Raw genomic sequence first — 20,491 nt, 5'->3', positions numbered from 1 at the left:
CGGTGAACACATACATGGATGGCATGGCCGTGTAGGGGAGTGAACGCCCCAAGGGGGCAAAACTTTCACCAGTGGGAGACAGAGGCCAGCAGATAAATGCTTCCTTCCTCTGTCAGATGTTCCTGAGTCATAGCTGTTCAGATGGCCCCTGGAAGATGGAGCTCAAGCGGTCCCATGCACTTCTATCAGGTGGTGGCCACTTTGAGGACGAACTCTGCTATCGACGCTCCCTGCTCCATTCCTGCCCCTTGCCCCTGCTCCCTGGTGCACTTCCGAATCAAGTCCTTGCACGTAAGCCTTTGCCTCAGGTTCTGTTTCTGGGAACCCAGGCTAAGACAGGTGATGTCTGAGCCAGTCCTGACGGCCAGAGCACCTCCTCGGCTAAGGGTCCTGTGGCCTGGGGTCATCACGGCGACAGGGGGAGGGATTCGTCTGGATGTGAGGGGGAGGGATGGACGCTGGGGAGAGCTTGTCTGACCACAAGCAGGTGAGGGCTCGGTGTACCTGCCCCCGGCAATGCACGTTCACTTTAGCTCCTTAAACCGTCCCGTCCGCAGCTCGTTGCAGTTGGTTCTCCTCACAAAGTCTGGCATCTAACTGGTGCCTTTTAAAAACGGAAGTGACGGCATAAGTCAAAGTTCACATCTTTCATTTTGGCAAGTTTTTTTCTAAGCCCTGTGCAAATGACTTTATTTATCTTTTTTAAAGATTTCATTTATTTATTTTTAGAGAGGGGAAGGGAAGCAGAAAAAGAGGAAGAGAAACATCAATGTGTGGTTGCCTCTTGCACACCTCCTATTGGGGACCTGGCCCGCAACCCAGGCATGTGCCCTGGCTGGGAATCGAACTGGTGACCCTTTGGTTCACAGCCTGCACTCAATCCATTGAGCTGCGCCAGCCAGGGAATCGTTTTGGCAAGTCTTGTTTTCACAAGTCTGACCAGGACATGCAGCGGCTATGGGTGCCACCAACCGCCACCTCAGGCAGAGAAGTAGCTTTTTCTTCAGCTGAACTCTGAGGGTGGTTCCTTGTCGCTCCTGCCCCCGCCCCGCCCCTGCCCCCTGCCCCGGATTGGGATGGAATTCTTTCTCAGTGGTTATTGGGCTTCCAGCCCTCTTCCTAGGTAAGGCATGAGAAATTCAGCAGAGCGGACTATTCAGGGAACCTCCAGGTCTTCTATTTTTGTCTTTGCAGTTTCTTTCACCCAGGCTGCCCTGCGTGTATAATGTTTCGGTGTGAGAGTCTTCCTGAGCCCGGAGTCCCTCAGGACGGTCCCCTTCCCTTCAGGTGCCGAGCCCCAGGGTCCCGGCTGCACCCTCTGCTTCGTGCATGTGAACTTGCACTTCACTCCTCTTCACTTGCTTTGCAGCCTCCTCCTCCCCGCTGGCTCTCCCAACACAAAAACACCGCTGACTTCCCTCCTCCTGCAGACTTTGCAACATAATAATCTTCTCAGAGTGTTTAGGCCAAGGGTCACTAATTGGTAGACTGCCCACCAAATACTGCCCAGGGCCCTGTTGTATTGTTTTGTTCCCAGTGTTTTACAAAACAGGGAGTTTCCTGTATAAATGCAGATACCAGGCTTCTCTGGAAAAATCGGAATATGGGCAATGCTGGGTACTCGTGACAAACTGGCTGGGGTGTGTGTCCTTCCATTTGGGAAGGCTCCTACTGTAACCTATGACTTCACCTCTGGCTCCTGTGGGCATTTGGGTGAGAATATTACATTTATTTCATTGATTCCAAGAATAGTTATTGAGCACCTTTTCCGTGTCCATCCTGGGGATAACCAAGCATCTTGTTGTGATGGAAGGAGACAGATAATTTTAAAAAGTGGAGGCTCCGTCTTTAAGAGGTCAGTTCGTGTAACTGCTATGAAGAACATAAGACGATGAGGGTTATAGCAGATTGTGAGCTGAGTGGTAGCAACAGGTGAGGCACCATCCTTCGTACACTTTCCAGAAGGTCTGTTTTATGGAAACATTTAGGTAGACGCTAAAGGCAAATGAAGGGCTTCCCAAAACCAGAAAGAGGAGGTGAGTCTTCAAGTTGCCCCGCGTCAGGCCTGGGAGGTGAGGAAGGAAACCCACAGGCCTGTTTTGGAACACCGGCATCCAGAGGCCCAAACCCGGAGGGTTCTCATTTGTTCTTATTTTTTTGCATTCTAGCAGAAGCTACACAGAAATTAATGTCTTATACTCTGCTTTCAGTTGTCAATATTTTATATTACATAAAGCTGGGATTCAAGTGTGGTGTTTTACCCTTCCCTCGGAGTGAATCAGTCCTGCTTTAGCGCCCATGTTTCTGGGAGCTGGCCTCTCTGTGTTAGTCATCCAGCTCGAGGAGCAAGCCATTCTAATTTGATCACTGCGTGAGGGTGTGCTGTTTCCTTCGGGGTTCTTTTCTGGGGTGATGATCACAGTGAGTACAGAACTACTCCGTGCTGCTTGGTCATCCACCGGGATTTGGTCATCCACATAAACATGATGCTCCTCTGAGTTCACTTTTCTATTTAGAGAAGCACGTCAGCTAGAAATACCTCCACCTCCCTTCCCAGACGCATGCGTGCCGAGCGAGTCGCCAAAATAGCCCCTTGAGTAAGTGGCAGCTTTAAAAACCATCCAGCTGCCGACTTCAAACTAGAAGGTCAGCAAAGGAAAGTGCAAGTGCGATTCTGAACGGTCCAGGTGCCCCCAGCGTTTCATAGTGGTTGGGAGTTTTGGAGACTTGAAAAACTAGTCCGGGGCTGCTCCTTGGATTCTGTGCCCGGTGCCTATCTCTGTCTTCTGCCCTCGGAGGTCAGGATGAACGTGCAGGCCTGCTCCAGGTGTGGGTATGGGGTGTACCCCGCCGAGAGGATCAGCTGTCTGGATCAGGTCAGTGGACGTTTCTCGGCCTTGGGGGATACTAACCAACGTGGAAAATTTATCTCCTCACATATGAGCATGTGGGTTATTTTGAACCACCAACCGAAGGCATATTTCTCACCTTTTTTCAGTTCTACCCATTTCTAGTTATGTCTTCTATATCACTCATTTATTGAACATAGTGTCGCTGTGTGTTTTTAAATCACCATGGTATGACTAAAGCTGATTTTCCGCCCTGAAATATATACGAATCCGAAGCCTGAAAATATGCTTGGTAAACCTTTTTTATATGATTTCTAGATATGGCATAAAGCGTGTTTTCACTGTGAAGTGTGCAAGATGATGCTGTCAGTGAATAACTTTGTGAGTCACCAGAAAAAGCCATACTGTCATGCGTGAGTATTTGCTGGCCCTCCCCGCCACCACTTGAGCTTTTTAAATTTGTTGAACAAGTAGCCAAGCAGAGATTCAAATCACGTACTTTAGGGGTAGATCCAAGAAATGTCTTCTCCGAAGTTTTTGCTTACAGTCCTCAGCGAGACCTAAGGCAAGAGTTGATGCAATGAATAAAAAGTCTCAAGTTTCAAATTTCTTCTTATAAGTAAAAGATAAAATCTACGCACTATAACTCCATGCCAAATCATTAAACAGCGTGCAGAGCCATATAGTTGCCATGACTGTGTGCATATACAGAGTTAACGCTTTTTATTTTAAATAATTTCTGAATCCTTTTCTATTCAGAATGTTTTTAAGTGGTAATTTCCAGTTAAATTTGGTCTTTAAGTTATCTATATTGAGCTTGTTTGATTTGAAGACTTATTGTCTGGAAAATCATTAACTTAATTATTGTCGTATATTTATTGATTTTAAAAAAATGACTGTACCCTTAAGACAAGTCACTCAAGCATCTGCGATAAAGTACATGTCTAATTGTGGTTTACACCTGTTTTTTTTTGTAGCCATAACCCCAAGAACAACACCTTCACAAGTGTCTATCAGACTCCGTTAAATCTAAACGTGAGGAAGTCTCCGGGAGGCATCCATGGGGTGAGTTACTTAATTTTGGATTTTAAGAGAGGCTTTAGAGAAAGTTTCTTAGCTCAGGCACCTATTTAGTTTTTAAGTGCATGTCTGTATGTGAACCTGCTCGGTGTCCCCACGTACACACATGCGAAGTGCCGTTAAGTCATAAATACTGCTACTGGCCCTCCCACAGGGCGGGGGCCAACACGCAGGAGGGTGATGACCTGAGGTCCTTGTACCCAGAGTAGTGTCTGTGGATCTGCCAGCTCTGGACACACGGTGACAGTTTATCCAATGGGCCCTGTGTACACGAGGCGTCTAATGCATAAAACAAAGTTTACTTAGTTAGAAAATGCCAAAGAGCCATTCCTTCCTTTCCTGCATAATTGTTTTGGTACGGCCAAATTAAAAACCTCTATTTTGACACTTTTAAATCTCTCCAAATTCAGTGGCACTTAAGATTATTTATAGCCTCTCCTTCCCCTTGGGGTGGCAGTGGGTGAAAGGTATTTTGATGTGGAATGGATATTTAGGTAGACAAGGAGGCCACGGCGGTAAACCCACCTCTTGAAAAACCAACAGTGGTGTTTTGTCAAATAACTAGCTATCGATTGAACACTGTGTTTATTAAAACGATGAGTCCTGTAACTTGTCTCGCCCGTGCCCCACGAGAAGTTCTGTAGCACGGAGCTAGGGGCATTCTAAAATTAGGAGATTACACAGGGCTGGCAGGCTCTCGGGTGATCTGCCTTCCTACTATCACCTTGCTTCCTGCTGGCTCTCCTGCGGGCTCAGGCCGTGCTCCTCCTCAAGCAAATGTGTGCTGGACGAGCTTAACCTTACTGTGTGGCTCTCTATGTGCACCATCCAGGTTGCTTGTTTTGCTAAGTGCTTTGTGCTAATTGTGGCTTATTATTGTTTAACAAGTTTATATAGCATTACTGTATATATTTTTTTGCATAATTTGTTTAATGCACATTGTGTCCAGTAAAGTAAATGCTGTTACTATCCCATTCTCCTGATGAGGAAACGCAGGCTGAGATTGTTGCTCAGATGTCATTGGTTTCTAAGGATTCCCCTGCCTGAAGAATTCACAAGCAGCCTTAGATTCCTGACAAGGCTGATCTTTTTAGGCTTTGTCTTCATCTCTTGGTGTCTAATACTGAGTTGAGCTCATGCTTAAAGCCAGTGCCAAACGCGCCGCTGGGCTCTTTATCTGCACTGTCTCGTTTATTCTTCACGGGAAACCTCTGTGGCAGTGTCGTGTTAGAGCTGGGGAGGCTGAGGCTCAGGGGGGTGAAGTCACCGGCCCAGTTTCACCCAGCTGGTCGAGTGGGTGCAAATCCAGATCCCTCTGACTCTGGAACCCACGTCCTCACCTTCTCCCTGGGCCTATGCTCATGTGCCAAGAGGGTGGCACACTGTCCAGAAGGAGAAGTGCCTGTCCGTGTGTACAAACATGCAGACGTGTCTGTGGTTGGGTAGCCAGAGCTTGCCAGATGAAATGCAGGAGGTGTGCTTACACATCAGAATGCTCTTTGTATACGTGACGCTCTCTACAAAAAGATCTATGATATCGTATAAGCACGACATTGTACTCGTGAATTCAAACTCATTGTGCAAGTGAAACATTCAAAAAAGGGAAAGAAAGGGATGTTTCAGTGATGGTGATGAGGGAGACAACCCGGGTAAAGATTTTGAGCTGGCTGAAGGCAGATTGGCATTTTTCGATTTTTTAAATATCACCCTTTTAAAAAATAACTAAATGTTTATTAAGACAAAATGTCCCGTTTGGTAGGTAGAGGTGAATGAAATGTTTAGAAGAACAAACTGTCTAGGCTTTTCCATCCAGAGCATGAGCATTAGGCCCTAAAGCTTCCTGACCCCGTTAGCAGTATTTAAGGCTGTCCCCCTCTTCTTCCCGCTTCCTCAGGGAAATTACAGACCTCGTGCTGGATGCGTGCAGTGCAAGGGGGACCGCAAACAGGGCTTCCTCCCTATTTTGGTCACGTGGTTCCGATGCCTGAAATCAGTCACTCTCGAAGAGGGCAATTTTACTCTCCAGGGGACATTTGACAATGTCTTTTTTTAAAGTATATTTTATTAACTATGCTATTACAGTGGTCCCAATTTTTTCTCCCCTGTATCTCCCCTCTCCCCTGCACCCCTCCACCCTCTAGCATTCCCCGCCCCCTCTGACCTTAGTTCATGTCCATGGGTCATACATATAAGTTCTTTGGCTTCTCCATTTCCTATACTGTTCTTACCCTCCCCCTGTCTATTTTGTACCTACCAATTTTGCTTCTTATTCCCTGTACCTTTCCCCCCATTCTTTCCCTCTCCCTCCCCACTGATAACCCTCCATGTGATCTCCATTTCTGTGATTCTAGCTCCTGTTCTAGTTGTTTGCTTAGTTTGCTTTTTTTTTCTAGGTTCAGTTGTTGATAGTTGTGAGTTTGTTGTCATTTTACTGTTCATAGTTTTGATCATCTTCTTTTTCTTAGATAAGGCCCTTTAACATTTCATATAATAAGTGCTTGGTGATGATAAACTCCTTTAACTTGACCTTATCTTGGAAGCACTTTATATACCCTTCCATTCTAAATGAAAGCTTTGCTGGACAGAGTAATCTTGGGTGTAGATCCTGGCCTTTCATGACTTTGAGTACTTCTGTCTAGCCCCTTCTTGCCTGTAGGGCTGCTTTTGAGAAACCAGCTGATAGTCTTATGGGCACTCCTTTGTAGGTAGCTGTCTCCTTTCCTCTTGCTGCTTTTAAGATTCTCTCCTTATCTTTAATCTTGGGTAATTTAATTATGATGTGCCGTGGTGTGTGCTTCCTTGGGTCCAACTTCCTTGGGATGCTCTGAGCTTCCTGGACTTCCTGGAAGTCTATTTCCTTTGCCAGATTGGGGAAGTTCTCCTTCATTATTTTTTCAAATAAATTTTCAGTTTCTTGCTCTTCCTCTTCTCCTTCTGGTACCCCTATGATTTGGATGTTGGAATGTTTAAAGTTGCCCTGGAGGTTCCTAAGCCACTTCTCATTTTTTTGAATTCTCGCTTGTTCATTCTGTTCTGGTTGAATGTTTATTTCTTCCTTCTGCTCCAAACCATTGATTTGAGTCCCTGTTTTCTTCCCTTCACTGTTGATTCTTTGTATATTTTCCTTTATTTCACTTTGCATGGTCTTCATTTCTTCCTCTATTGTGTGACCATACTCAACCATTTCTGTGAGCATCCTGATTACCGGTGCCTTGACAAGAAACAGAATTCTTGGGTTCCAAGCACAGGTCTCATGACCCACTGAAAAATTTTAGTCAGTTTAGTCTTTTCCCTGAACTTTTTTTCTCATCTATAAAATTAACAATTTAAACTTCAGCTTATTAAATTGCAGGTTTTGGGGCCCCATTTTAGTCCTCATAAATTATGACATCTGGGTTTAGACCCAAGACCTCTCGATTTTTTTCTTTTATGGTTAGTCCTTTTAATGTTCTCTTTAAGAAATCTTTTTCTATCCTAGGGTCACAAAGATGCTGTTGAAATATTAGTTCTCCCCAAACTGACCCACACATTCAATGTAATCCAAGTAATAACCCTAGGGTTTTTCAAAGAAAATGACTAATGTTAAAATTGATAGGAACATACAAAAATCCTAGAATGGCCAAGAAATCATGAAGAACAAAATTGAAGGACTTGGTTACCAGATTTCAAAACTCACTACAAAAGCAGTAGCAATCACTACTAGCAAGTAGCAAATAGCTACTTGCTACTGAGCAGTAGCAAGTACTACTCAGTGTAGTATTGGCATAAGAATAGACACATAGACCAGTGGAATATAATACATGGTCTGGAAATAGAGCTGCTCGTATATGGTCACTTGAGTTATGACAAAGGTACCATTGAAGTTCAATGTAGCAAGGATGATGTTTAAGTAAATGGTGCAGAAGGGGTTGGATATTTGCATAGAAAAAAAAATCCTGAACCTGATACGTTCCTTACATTAATGTACAATGATTAACTGAAGGTATATTGTGGATCAAAATGTTAAAGTAAAATTATAAAACATAAGAGGACACCTACTTGAATTTGGGGAGCCAGCATTTTAACAAGCTCCCCGGGGTATTGTTGGTATTGTTGCACAGACTAAACTTAAGAATCACTACTTTAATGTCTAGCATTTTCTGAGGTTGGCTTAAGCTGAATTCTGTGAGATAAGCTCGTGGAGATTTTAAGTCTTTGTAACCACACTGCTGGATAGAGCTTTGCATACAGCAGGTGCTTTGTACATGCCACCCATCTGGCAGAACAGCGGAAACCACGAGGAGGCTGACAGCACAGTGTGTGTTGTAGTGCAGTTGGGATGTTTTGCAGCTGAGGCTCAGGAAAACCCTCCCGAGTTAGCTCTAGGTTATTTATTTTCTGTCTCTTTTCTGATGGAAACATCACTAACAACATCTCCGTGGTGCAGATTGACGAGCGAGGCGATGACGAACGGTTTAAATCGGTTTTCCAGTGGAACGTGGCATCCAAGGAGGGGGCGACCGCACCTGATGGGCAGCCATTGGTGAACGAGGTGAGTTACGAGTGGGGTCGGACACAGGGAGCGGAATGACGCCCTGTGCACGTGAAATGTGGCCTCATTATTACTTCCAGGCAAAACCCATTAGGCTTCCTTTTATCCAGTTTGGAACTGCAACTGTCTGCAAAAGAGCTTGTCAACAGGTTCTAGCTTCGCCTGAACCGTGTCTGCACAGTCCAAGCTCATTGGCTTCTCCCTTCCAACCGCTGTGTTTCTGTCATTGGGGACAGACCCCCCAGAATCCGAGGCTGCCCTTTCTTCTTTTCACACTTTACTCTGCTCCACCCCCTCCCCTTCCTTTCCCATCTCAGCTCTGATTCACATCCTCTCCCTCCAGGACCTGTGAGAGCCTCCTGAGGTGGCCTTCCCTCTCCAGGGATTGCCTCTCACTGGCTTGTCATGTGGTGTTGGTCACACCCAGCTCCTTGAATGTCCCTGGCTTACCCTTCTCACCACTTGAGACTTCATGGTCATTCTCTGTTAACAGCCTTACCGTTTCCAAACTCCTCAGCCACTTAGTTTTAATGATCTGCATCATACTGGCATATTTATTATTGTAAAAACAATCCAAACACTGTTCATTGGTATCAGTCTGGTAGGTGTCCTGCCCCTCTATTTATTTACAAATCAATATCCATCTTGCTATCTATGTACTTTAGTGCTTTGGAATGCCTACTGCCACCTATTGAGGGACCTTTAATGAATTATTTAACCATTCTTTTCTTTGTTTTTTTTTTTTTTTATCTGTAAAGAGAACCTCAAACAGTTCCTGATTCACAGAACTATGGTGAAGGTTCAATGAGTATATACATGTAAAGACCTTACAACATTGCAGGCACAAAAAAAATTAGCTATTATTTTTTATTGAGAATGATAGATGTATATTTCTATTGAAATGTATAGCTTTGATTTTCATGAAACAGTAGGCATGGTTGTGCAACTTGTATTTTTCACTCAACAACTATCTGGGCGCTATGTCTACGCCAGCATCCCGTGAAGCTGTTATGGGTGGGTGTGTCATGGGTGCAACCATTAAGAATGAATGCATCATGCTCTCCTCCTGATGGGTAGAGTTATTGCCAATTTTTTCCTACTGTGAGGTTGCAGTGAACACCCTTTTGCATGACCTCTTTTGGACACAAATGAGTATTTGCCTGGAATAGAGAAAAATGAGGTTGCTAGGTCAAAGGGTGCATGTCTTTTTAATTTTAATGGGCCCTGTCAAACTGCTGTCTAAATGGTTGTGTAAGTTATACTGCACTGGCAGAACAGGAGACGACTTGTTTCCCCCACTCTCACCAACACTTGGTATTCCCTGATAGAAGTCGTGACAGTCCGTATCTTGTTGTTTTAATTTAAACTTCCCCGATTGCTCGTGTGGTTGGGCATACTTTCACACATGAGTTAGCTGCCTTTCCGGATCTCCCAAGGCTGCCTGTACCCGGCCTGTCCACCCTGCCCCACCTCCAGCCCAGGAAGCCCCCTGTATCCTCCCCTCTATTCCAGTCGCACCCGTCTGCTCTTGGTCTGTCACTCGAAGCCCCTCACTGCCTTCATGCTTACCTGCATAGTGGTTGCCACTCCCGGAATGTGTTCAACCAGTATTTATCGGGCTCGTTACAAGTCAGGCATTGCGCCAAGCTGTTGGAAACATTAGGAAACAGAACCAGCGAAAGTCGCTGCCTTCATGGCACTGAGCTTCTAGAGTATATACACGCCTTTCTCCTTTTCACCTGCTGGCTGACCTCAGCCCCGGAGGTCCCGCTCGGACTTTATCTCCTGTCCAAAGCAGGGCCCGTCACATACGCATTGCTCTCTCAAAACTCTTGGGCTTTTTTTTTTTATCTTCAGTGCAGTCTGTTTAAGCAAACAAACATTTTCTAATCAGTAATTGTTTCATAGGTTAGCTTTATTTCTCTAGGTAGGTCCTAAGGTCTTAAGAGAGGAACTTTGTCTTTTTCTTTTCTTTTTTTCTCTTTTCTTTTCTTGTCTCTTCTGTTCTGTTCTTTTTTCCTTTCCCAATATTCATTGCTTAGCCCAATGCTAAGCACATAACAGGAAGTAGGTTTTTGAAGCTTGGCTGAATAATGCTCCTTAATCTCAGATTTCTGGTGCACAGTAATTCCCTGCCACCCAATCTTGGTGCAATGATAAGCAAAGAACTGTTCAGTTACCTTTGGCACTCTTCTATGATATGAATGAATTACAGAAAGTCCAGTTGCTTGGGATATTAGGTTGTTTTTTAGTTTGAAAAAGAAGTGAGCACTTTGCTTAGCTGAGACCTGCCATACACCAATAGGAAGTCATAGTTTTTTTTAGAGAGCTTCCCTCTGATATTGGCAAGGTGTGTGAGCATCGCTGGGAGGGTGGGGTTGGTGGGGGATTTTACCTACCAGACGGGTCTGTGTGCATTTGCGTGTTTCCTCTGCAGAGGGCCTATTGGACTGGATACGGGGAAGGGAATGGCTGGTGCCCAGGAGCTCTGCCAGACCCTGAAATCGTAAGGATGGTTGAAGCTCGCAAGTCTCTTGGTGAGGTAAGGGCCCTAAAAATCACTTTCATCATTAGTCTGAATGTTCCTTTATTTCAAGGTAGGTCGTGGTAGACAGAATACCGGCCCCTCCCCCAAAGATTCCCATGTCCGAGTTCCTGGAACCTGTGTATGTGTTACTTCCATGCCCAAAGGGACTTTGCAGAGGTGGGTACGTTAACGATTGTGAGATAGGAAGATTATCCTGAATTAGTAGGGTGGCCGCAATGTAATCACTGGGGTCCTTATAAAGAGGGAGGCTGGAGGGTGAGAATCAGAAGCAGAGGTCAAGGCCATTTGGAGCCAGAAGCCAAGGAATGCTGGCAGCTACCGGAAGCTGGAAAAGGCAAAGAAACAGATTCTCCCCTACAGCCTCCGGAAGGAACCAGCCCTGACGGCCCATTTTAGACTTCTGACCTCCAGCACTGTAAGAGCAACCTTACTGTAGTAGGTGTTCATGCAAAAAAAAGTCAACTGTAGCCCAGACTGGGGACATCCTTAACAACTTGCAAAGAATACCTTCTTGTCCTCTCCACACACTCAGGGCACCTGCCCTTGGAAGAAATCGCTTTGGAAAAGATTGTTACTCTGCAGTGACTTTTCCTTTAGCAAACGGCAAGAAAACAATAGCAATACAAGTGCTAAGTTTCTATATCTCATTAAGGAAACTAATCAGTAGAGATACTCAAAAAGGAAGGAGGAGAAAATAATAGCCATTTTACTCCCAATGCTGTAGAATTACCGGCAGTGGGTAAGGTTCAGACGAATCTCCCGCACACTAATTGCTGCATTATCATACACACCTTTGAGTCCAAGGAACAGCCAGGTTCCACACAATTTGATGGAAACATCGAAGGGGAAAGTTTTTGACCCGGGGAATGTTATTTGAAGGTGCGATTCATTTGTGAATAATAGCTTCACACGATGCGGATAACATGTTTGGATTCATTCCAGGCGACTGCATTATTTTCCAGGTGCCTTATAAATTCAGTTGCATTGGTCCTGATGCTGCTTGCCATTATAGTTTTACTAGTTCTCATCCAAACTCATGTGGGTTCTTATGCTGACATTGCCTCTGGCCAGCAGGAGTACACGGAAGAGTATGAGCCACAGAGGGGCAAAGGGAGCTTCCCAGCCATGATCACCCCTGCTTATCAGAGGGCCAAGAGAGCCAACCAGCTGGCCAGCCAAGTGAGTGTCTTAGTGCTTATTCACTATCAATCATGCTAATCTTTGTTATTAGCATCCCCCTGGGATTCAGATGCAATCCAGCGAGAGACAGTGCTTTGGGGCAGCAGGTACTGTTAGTGTGGTGTGATGGAGAAAACTGTCTTCTTATCTTCCCCCCATCAGTTATTCTCTGTGCCTTGATTGGGTCCCATCCGTCCAATGGAGAGGTGACCATGTAGCTTACCCAAAGGCTGGACCAAATAAGGTTCTCAGTAAGTGGCTGGCAGACCCTCCTGGAGAATAGCATAGCTTGTTGGTTAAGACCTCAGATTTTGGAGCCAGAATGCAGGGATTCGAATCCTGGCTCTTTCACTGGCTTTGTGACCACGAGCAAATTACTTGACCTCTCTCATCCTCAGCGCTTTTATGTACAATAGGGAAAATAACAGTCAACAGCAGCCCTGCCGCATGCGATTGTTGTAGAGATGAAGTGAGCTCGTGTTTGTTCATGTGTAGCGGTGCCTGGCAGTCCCTTGGACTTCTCACACCGGCATCGGGGTGAGAGGCCACACAGACTTGCCACAAGTGTGTGTTGAGGGTAGCCCGACCGTGTCGCTTCAGAAGAGCTCCCGGGAGAGGCTGTCACGAAGGCCGGCGAGGATGATCTTGACTCTGTGCTGTCTTCTCATCAGGTGGAGTACAAGAGAGGGCACGATGAGCGCGTCTCCAGGTTCACCACAGTGGCGGATACCCCTGAGCTGCTACGGGCCAGGGCTGGGGGGCACCTGCAAAGCGACGTAAGAAATGACGGGGGTCAAGGCTCGGTGATTCTCATTTAAGATTCCCCATTCTTTCCTTACTTGGAGAAGGAGGGAGGGAGGATGTAGGAGGCATCTCAGTCCTATGTAGGGAACAGGAAGAAATTTCTAAGGTCAAGTTTGGTTGGATCACATAAGTTAGCTCACATAGGCCTTGTGAAAACTCATCTTTAGAGAGAAAACTTGCAAGTAGTATTCGTGACAAATCAGATGTATCTGATTAATCTGAAAGAAGTGATTTCAGATGAATTCTCTCCCTGCCACTGAGGATGATAGTACGTGACTTCTAAAGATTTTCTACCGCCTGCTTTCCATAGTCTAGTTGCCCCACAGCATAGGATCAAGAGCTTATTATTGTTCTGAGTGGGAAATTTAAACACAAATTCACACTCAGCAGAACAAGTGCCTTCTATTTGTTGTGGAAAAGGCTTTTTGTCTCCCAGACTTGACTGGCAGCTTCTCAAAGGTGGAAACCTTATTCCCACGCCCAGCCCCTATACCTGGCCCGCACCAGGGACCACACACGTATGTGTTTGAGTTCTGCATGGCGTTTCTTTATGTGCCAGGCGCTGTGCTGAGTACTGGGAATAAAAAGGTAAAAAAGACACACAGGGTCTGTCCAGCTGTAAGCCAACTGCATCACCCTAAGAGCTGTGACAGGGGATTGCAGGGTGTCACCGGAGCCCTCAGCACGGCTTCTCACACAGATGGCCTGGTGGACAGTTGGGTGGCGACGGGTGATTCCAAGTTTGTTTTCATTTTCCAGGCGCTGTACGCAGAGGACTATGAACAGCAGAGAGGGAAGGGCAGTTTTCCTGCTATGATCACCCCTGCTTATCAGATAGCCAAGAGAGCCAATGAGCTGGCGAGCGATGTAAGAGTCCCCAGCAATGCTGTCCCATTTGTGGGGGGTGGGGGGGGAAGCAGGAAGTTACCTGAGCCTGACAAGTCCAAGTTCCTGTCTGCTTTGCATGCACTGTGGATCCAAGAGGTAGCTTCTCTTCATAGTTTTCAATCAACTTGACGATATCTGGCACTTTTGTGTCTCAGCACCTTTCCCAGAACCAACCAAGCATAACAAGAACGTTACACAAGCCATTTAGTTTTACACTTCTGGCCGCTGTGCCTTAGGAGGCTAAACTCACTGGGTGTGTCCTTTCCCTTCAAACAGGTGAGGTACCATCAACAATATCAAAGAGAAATGAAGGGGATGGCCGGTTCAGCCACTGGAGCCGAGGGCACATTGACTAAGGACTATACGGACCAGTATGGCCAGGTATGGGATAACACGGCTTCCTGGGAGACAGCCCTTTGTGATGGCCAGTCCCCTAGCCTGTGACACAGCCTGTGGCCATTTCATCAGAGGTTGGGCTGTGGTTTATCTTCACCCTGTTTATGAAAGGTGGATTCTTCCAAGTAGCGGGCAAACAAGGACTCAGGGCTCAACTTGAACCACTTAGGAAAACAGATTCCAAGCACTTTCTTCTTCTTTTTTTTTTAAAAATATTTTATTTATTTATATTTTAGAGAGGGAAGGGAGGGAGAAAGAGAGAGAGGGAAACATCAATGTGCGGTTGCTGGGGGCCATGGCCTGCAACCCGGGCATGTGCCCTGACTGGGAATCGACCCTGTGATGCTTTGGTTCACAGCCCGAGCTCAATCCACTGAGCTACGCTAGCCAGGTCTTCTTCTTTTTTTAAGTAAAGGACCTATGTCAAGAGGGCAGGTTTGCCAAGAACACAGCATTCTCATCTAGTCACTGAGGAACGCTCTCAAGGGCTGAGCTGGCTACTTTGAACCCAGCCTTACACAAGCACAAAGCGGATTGAAACACGTGTCTTAGAAAATATTGAGCAATTCACCGAGGTGCAGGGCTTGTTTTCCTAGAAAGGAGAGTTTCTTATCTAGGTCATCAAGTAAAGCAATATTCCAGCGAACGCAAACCTTTTCCCAAATCTCACTTATTAGATGAACTACACTTTGACAGGCTGTAAAAAGGCTGAGATGCTTTACAAACTTATTTTTATCCCCGTCTCTTTTCTGGCACTAGACAGGTATTGTAGAGGAGAAAGGGAATGTTATTTTTGCATGGTTTACAACCATGTAAATAACATTGGAAGATCAATTGTGTGTACTGGAAGATACATTCAATGGGCTTCTTTGATATTTGTTCTTAATTGGATGGCTGATCTTTTGGCAGTAGGTAGAGTCTGCAATATAAATGACTTGTTCAACATACATAATTTATAAAAGAAAACAAGTAACATTTCTCTTCTTCAATAAAACAAGTTGTCGGTGTGCAGGTACAGTCCTGGGAAGATGGTTTGTGACTCCATCGCAAATGTCTGTCTGAGCAAAAATACTTGGTTTCGAATTTAAAAAGCCATTTTATGAAATTCCATGATAAGTTCATTAAGTGGTCTCTTAGTGCTTTAAACTCAGTGGAAATAGGGTTTTATTGGTTTCGTGTTTTAAATGTGTTGTTTGGAAGGCTCGGGACAATTTTTAAAAATCAGTTAATTGAAAAAGATTTGGTTTCTGCATTTGACAAAAATGATTTTGTTCTAAACGTGGACAGTGCTTTCTGCCAATCATTACGACACACACATGTAACTGCATGTGTGTGTTTACCCACATCGATGAAATTGACTCTACAGGAGTGTAGTTGGTTCTCGACTATCAGGACATTTTGGTTGACGTTTCCAGTCATGGTAATAGCAAATGCAGGAATCAAAGTGGGCGTTGCTTGACAGCACCCCCAGCAGCTGCCGAGAGGGTCAGTCTCGTGTGGCATTTCACTGTGCGACTCCGTGGGACCCGCCAGGGCCTGAGTGGGGGCGAGCGAGGGAGAGAGAAGCGGGCAGACAGTCAGATAAACTATAAATATCTGAAGTGCCTAAAATGCCAACCAGTTCATTCTTCTTTTTAATGAGTAACTGTTCTTTTAGGTTAATAGACTGTGACATGTAATCAATTGATTATTTGCAGCCAGTCAACTTCCCAAAAGAATTAGGTGTCTAATTCTCACAGGTTTGCACACATAGCATAGGTACATATAAGCAAGGAAGTTAAAATATGCTACAGGCCAACCCCAAACCATACAGCAGAGTAGGCAAAGGGGATTACCAAAGAATTTGAGTGTCTTTATTATAATTTTTTTTTAGTCATTAGTTTTGGCCCAGAACATTCTGGCAGCCGAGTATGAAGGAGCACTCGGGCCGAACAGTTGTCATCATTGGATAAAAAGGGAGCCTGGGCCTTCTGGTTTGACCCAACTATTTCCTTTAAGGAAGTGGGCGTGCCAGGCTCTGCACCTGGCGCTGGGGCTGGGCTGGCCCTGGCCTTGGAGGGAGCCAGCGGGAAATGGAGTCGTGAGTTCAGAGGAGGATGCTAAGGGCTGCTCCATCTTCGTGGGAACACAGATGAGGAAGTAGCTGATTCCGCCCAGCACAGGGCTGAGAGGGAGGGAGGAGTCCCCAGAGAGAAGGTAGCATCTGATGGTGTCTTGAAGTATGGCCGACTGCCAGGGAAGCTTTACAGTAGTGACATGGGGAGAGTTCCATGTGAGCGAGGGTCTGCCTTTGTGGGAGTGGGTGGAGGGTGTGGAGAGGAGAAAGGAAGAGATTAAGAGTCAGATGATCATACTTAGTCTGAAATACACATTTAGGCCCTTTTCTGGTCCTCTTATAACAATTTGAAATTGTTCTACCAATTACAAAAATTCTCATAGTTCTATAATGCTCTCCTTCTTGGTAAATGGCATACGTCAGTGGGAGAGACAGTATCTAGAATGTCAACGTGTCTCTGCACCGGTCTGCCACTGGGCCAGAGAGAGGCAGCATTCAAGGCTCCTGGAAGGCAGAAGCACTTTCCTGGTGTCGGCTCAGAAATGAACCCTCCCTGACATGTGGGCCTGGGACACCGGTAGAGTGACTCAATTTAACTGGTGGAAATGATGAGGCTGATCATGAGAACAGTTACCATTTACTTAGCGCTGACTGTGTACTGGGCACCAGAAAGTAGCCCTGACTCCACAGTCTACTGCCTTCACCACCACGTGGTACCATTCTTGGGGAGCCCCCTGGAATGTCCAGTGTGGACGGGTCTCTGTTGGAACAGGCCCTAGGAGGGGTCATCGCTAATTCCCCACCCAGGCAGGAAGGGGAGCATCGCTGATGGGAATCTTTGGTTAACTCAGCAGGGTTACTTGGAGGAGTGTGCGGAGCACAGGGGGAAGGGCAGCTTCCCCGCCATGATCACGCCCGCGTATCAGAATGCCAAGAAAGCCAACGAACTTGCTAGTGATGTAAGTACCACACCAGGACAACCCCCGGGCCTCGGAAGCAGAGGGGAAATGAGACTTTGAAGGCTGTGCTTACTGAAATCTACACACAGATAAGTAGCGCTGAGCCGGAATGGAACGTTAGCCCTCCATTTCTATCCAGATTTCTGGCATCCGCTTCTTTTGCTCAGACTGTTTGGTCACATTTATCTGTTTCAGAGGGGATTGCTCTGGACAAATGGCATAATTACGTCAGCTGAAGCAAGTGCAAGCGCCGGTCTAGCCATTGCAAAAGAACCCATCTGGATAGTGAGCACTTCAGGGAAATAGCTGATTTAAAAAAAGTCATATGATTATCAAACTAGGTGTGACCCAATTGATAAAAGGACTTTTACTGGCAGGATGTTGGCCAGCTGGCAGTCCTTGAAAGATAGGCTATAATTAAACTTCCAAGTGACACACACACTGTAGATCTAACACACTAACTTGAACTTGGTCTATAATCAGAAGGCAAGCATCCATTTCAAACCCCCTTTACCCTTCTCCTTTACTCTGTTACTATTCAGTTATTAAACCCGGTCGCCCGGAACGGTGCACTTTTACCCCAAGGGGAAATGAAAGACACAGCCTGCTCTTTGGCCCCCTCGGCAGATAAGGAATGAGGTTGAAACCAAGGGCAGACTGGGTTTGGGACTACACCTTTTTGTGAGATTGTTTTAAGATCTTTCTTCATGCAAAATTAGAGTGTAAAATGTGAACAGGGCCAATAACATTTTAATATGAAAGGGACTGAGTGGTTTATAGATTTTATGGAGAAGAAAATGTATGAATTTTTCTCCATTCCAAAAATTCTGTGAAGTAAATGTTGACCTTTGGTGTGGGGTAATTTTGGAGCGATCGCTGTCACGGGGCATGAAGACAAAGCTCAGGCCCTTTGTTGTGTGTTTCCTTCAGATAAAATACCGGCAGGACTTTAGCAGAATGAAGGGTGCTGCCCACTACCACTCCCTCCCGGCCCAGGACAACCTGGTTCTGAAGCGGGCTCAGAGCGTCAACAAGCTTGTGAGCGAGGTACGTATGGGGGACAGCCGCTTCTGTCTGCTGTCACCTCCTTTATCTCCTCCAGGGAATGGGGCACCCCCAGGAAAAATGCCACGTCATGCCACATACACTACCCACGTGTGGCCAGTTCCCAAAGAACTGATGTGTAGTAAAAGCAACTCACAAAAGAGCCCACAGTCAAACCAATTACATTTAAACAAATTAAATGTCTCTGACGGTTTGAAAGTTTCTCCCTGAATTCTTGCAAGGCTGAGGTATTTGGAAGGTTCAAGCAATAGTTGCCCGAATACTGCAGGAGCCAAACTTTATAACTATAAGTCATTACCATAGAGTAAAAATCCAAGAACAATAAATGCTTCAAACTGGAACCTCTTCCATTCTCTTGTTATTGTAGTCAGGTTTCCGAGAAGTTGTGGGTACCACGTGAATCATCTTAGAGGCTGAACTGGCTGCCAGAGGGCGTGTCTGGTTTGTGCTACCCAGCGATTGAAATGTTTAGAATTGTTAGGACTCATTGGCAAGGAGATCTTCCCCTCTAGTTCCCCGTGTGCTCTGCATGTCCTGGAGTCTCATTTGTAATGCCTAGCTGGACCCCGAAGGCATTTGAGGTGGCAATGTCTCAAAAAGAGACGGGAAGAATTAGAACTATTAAAAGTAGTTTTACTCACAACCGGTCGTGAGTAATACAAGTTATCTGCAATAGAAACAGATATGAAAATATCCTAAAGTGTCTTTCTTCCCTAACTTCCAAAGGTCTGTTCTTTGCCCAAAATTGTTATTTAACCTGCTGTCCTCTAACTGTGGGCTGCGTAGAGTCTCCAGGAGTGGTCTCTCCTGATCTCATCTGGGGCCTCCCTTACTTCGTGGTGCTAGATGCGTGCCGGGTGCTCAGAATCCGCGTTTTCAGTCATTGTTCTGATGATTCTGTTGCTCCGGGCCAGAGGTCAGCAAACTTTGACCCGAGTGCCCAATCCATCCTGCAGCCTGTTTTTGTAAATAGAACAAATAAAGCCTGTTTCTATTGGAACACAGGCACGTGGCATTCCTTTACATAGTGTCTGTGGCTGCTTTCAAGCTACCAGGGCAGAGGTGAGTTGTTGGTTGATGTACAGACTGGGGTCTGCAAAGCCTAAAAGACTCGCCGTCTGGTTGTTCATGGAGATCGTTGGCTGGACCTGGCCCTTGACTCACGGGACAGGAGATCTCCATGAGGCCTCTGCAGCCTGGAGGCCCTTCCTTTGTCGTAGGTCTGGAAGAGTCAAGTGCCTTGTTCTGGTTCAGAGAGACTCTTAAGGACAGAGCTGGAACCAGCCCCCTGACGGCAGAGTTCCGCCATCTGGGAGTCACACTGTTACCGTTCGGGCCTTTTCTGTGTGAATATACTACAAACGAGTACATGAACATAAGAACATACGGTTCTAGAATTTGAACTCAACTGTATATACGGTTTTGTGTATTTGTTAATTTTATATCATATTGTGAACATTGGCATCTTTCATATTTTAGAAAGCATATTCCCACCATCTATTTTATAAGATAACAAATTGTGTTTCCTTTGGTAAGAGTTCACGAGGGAACCTTTGCTTTCTCTTTGCCCTTGTTTTTATCCAGTGAGACAAACCAGCCATGCCTCTGTTAATGGTGATCAGCCCTCAGCTCCTTCTCCGATGGCCTGGGGTGACGTGGAGTCTATTTAATAACTGTAGCCTCACACTTTACACCCAGCTACCCAGGGGAGCTCAACTAGCCAACCCATTTAAAATTAGAAGATACTCTATACATTTAAGAATGGTCTTATTCATTATATGCCTTTGTAAAGTAACATTTTTGGTTAAATTTTATTGAAGTGTACAGACAGAGAAGTGCATACATCACTAAGTGTAACAGGAAGGATTTTCTCTCGTGTACACATCTGTGTAATTAGTGCCCAGATCAAAACACAGTATGTGACAAAAGTCCAGACGCTCCCCCTCTGTCTGTCCCCCCAGACACTTGTCCCCAAAAGTAACCACTGTCCCGATACCTAAAACCAGTTTTGCTATTTTTAAGCAGTATGAAATCTTACAGTATTTATCCTTGAAAGAGACTATATATTTTAAATTTTTAGATCAAAATAGGTTATTCACTTATTTATTACTCGAAAGGAAAACATGCACTATTAAC

The 20,491-nt window shown here is 45.5% G+C and overlaps 1 protein-coding gene across 1 annotated transcript in view; it reads left to right on the top strand.

Moving 5' to 3' along the window:
• Window positions 1-2,563: 2,563 nt before the first annotated feature.
• The window catches only part of LOC114496792 (nebulin related anchoring protein), a 65,764-nt gene continuing 47,836 nt past the window's right edge, over window positions 2,564-20,491 (top strand). Inside the window, 11 exon segments of the mRNA XM_036027322.1 lie at window positions 2,564-2,876; window positions 3,168-3,262; window positions 3,827-3,914; window positions 8,356-8,460; window positions 10,898-11,002; window positions 12,083-12,187; window positions 12,859-12,963; window positions 13,751-13,858; window positions 14,156-14,260; window positions 17,186-17,290; window positions 18,221-18,337. Of these exon segments, the coding sequence (XP_035883215.1) occupies window positions 2,805-2,876; window positions 3,168-3,262; window positions 3,827-3,914; window positions 8,356-8,460; window positions 10,898-11,002; window positions 12,083-12,187; window positions 12,859-12,963; window positions 13,751-13,858; window positions 14,156-14,260; window positions 17,186-17,290; window positions 18,221-18,337 (1,110 nt within the window). The 5' untranslated portion in view covers window positions 2,564-2,804.

This window comes from Phyllostomus discolor, chromosome 5 (assembly GCF_004126475.2).
Source record: "Phyllostomus discolor isolate MPI-MPIP mPhyDis1 chromosome 5, mPhyDis1.pri.v3, whole genome shotgun sequence".
NCBI classification, from domain to species: Eukaryota; Metazoa; Chordata; class Mammalia; order Chiroptera; family Phyllostomidae; genus Phyllostomus; species Phyllostomus discolor.
This window is presented reverse-complemented; position numbering and strand designations above follow the sequence as displayed.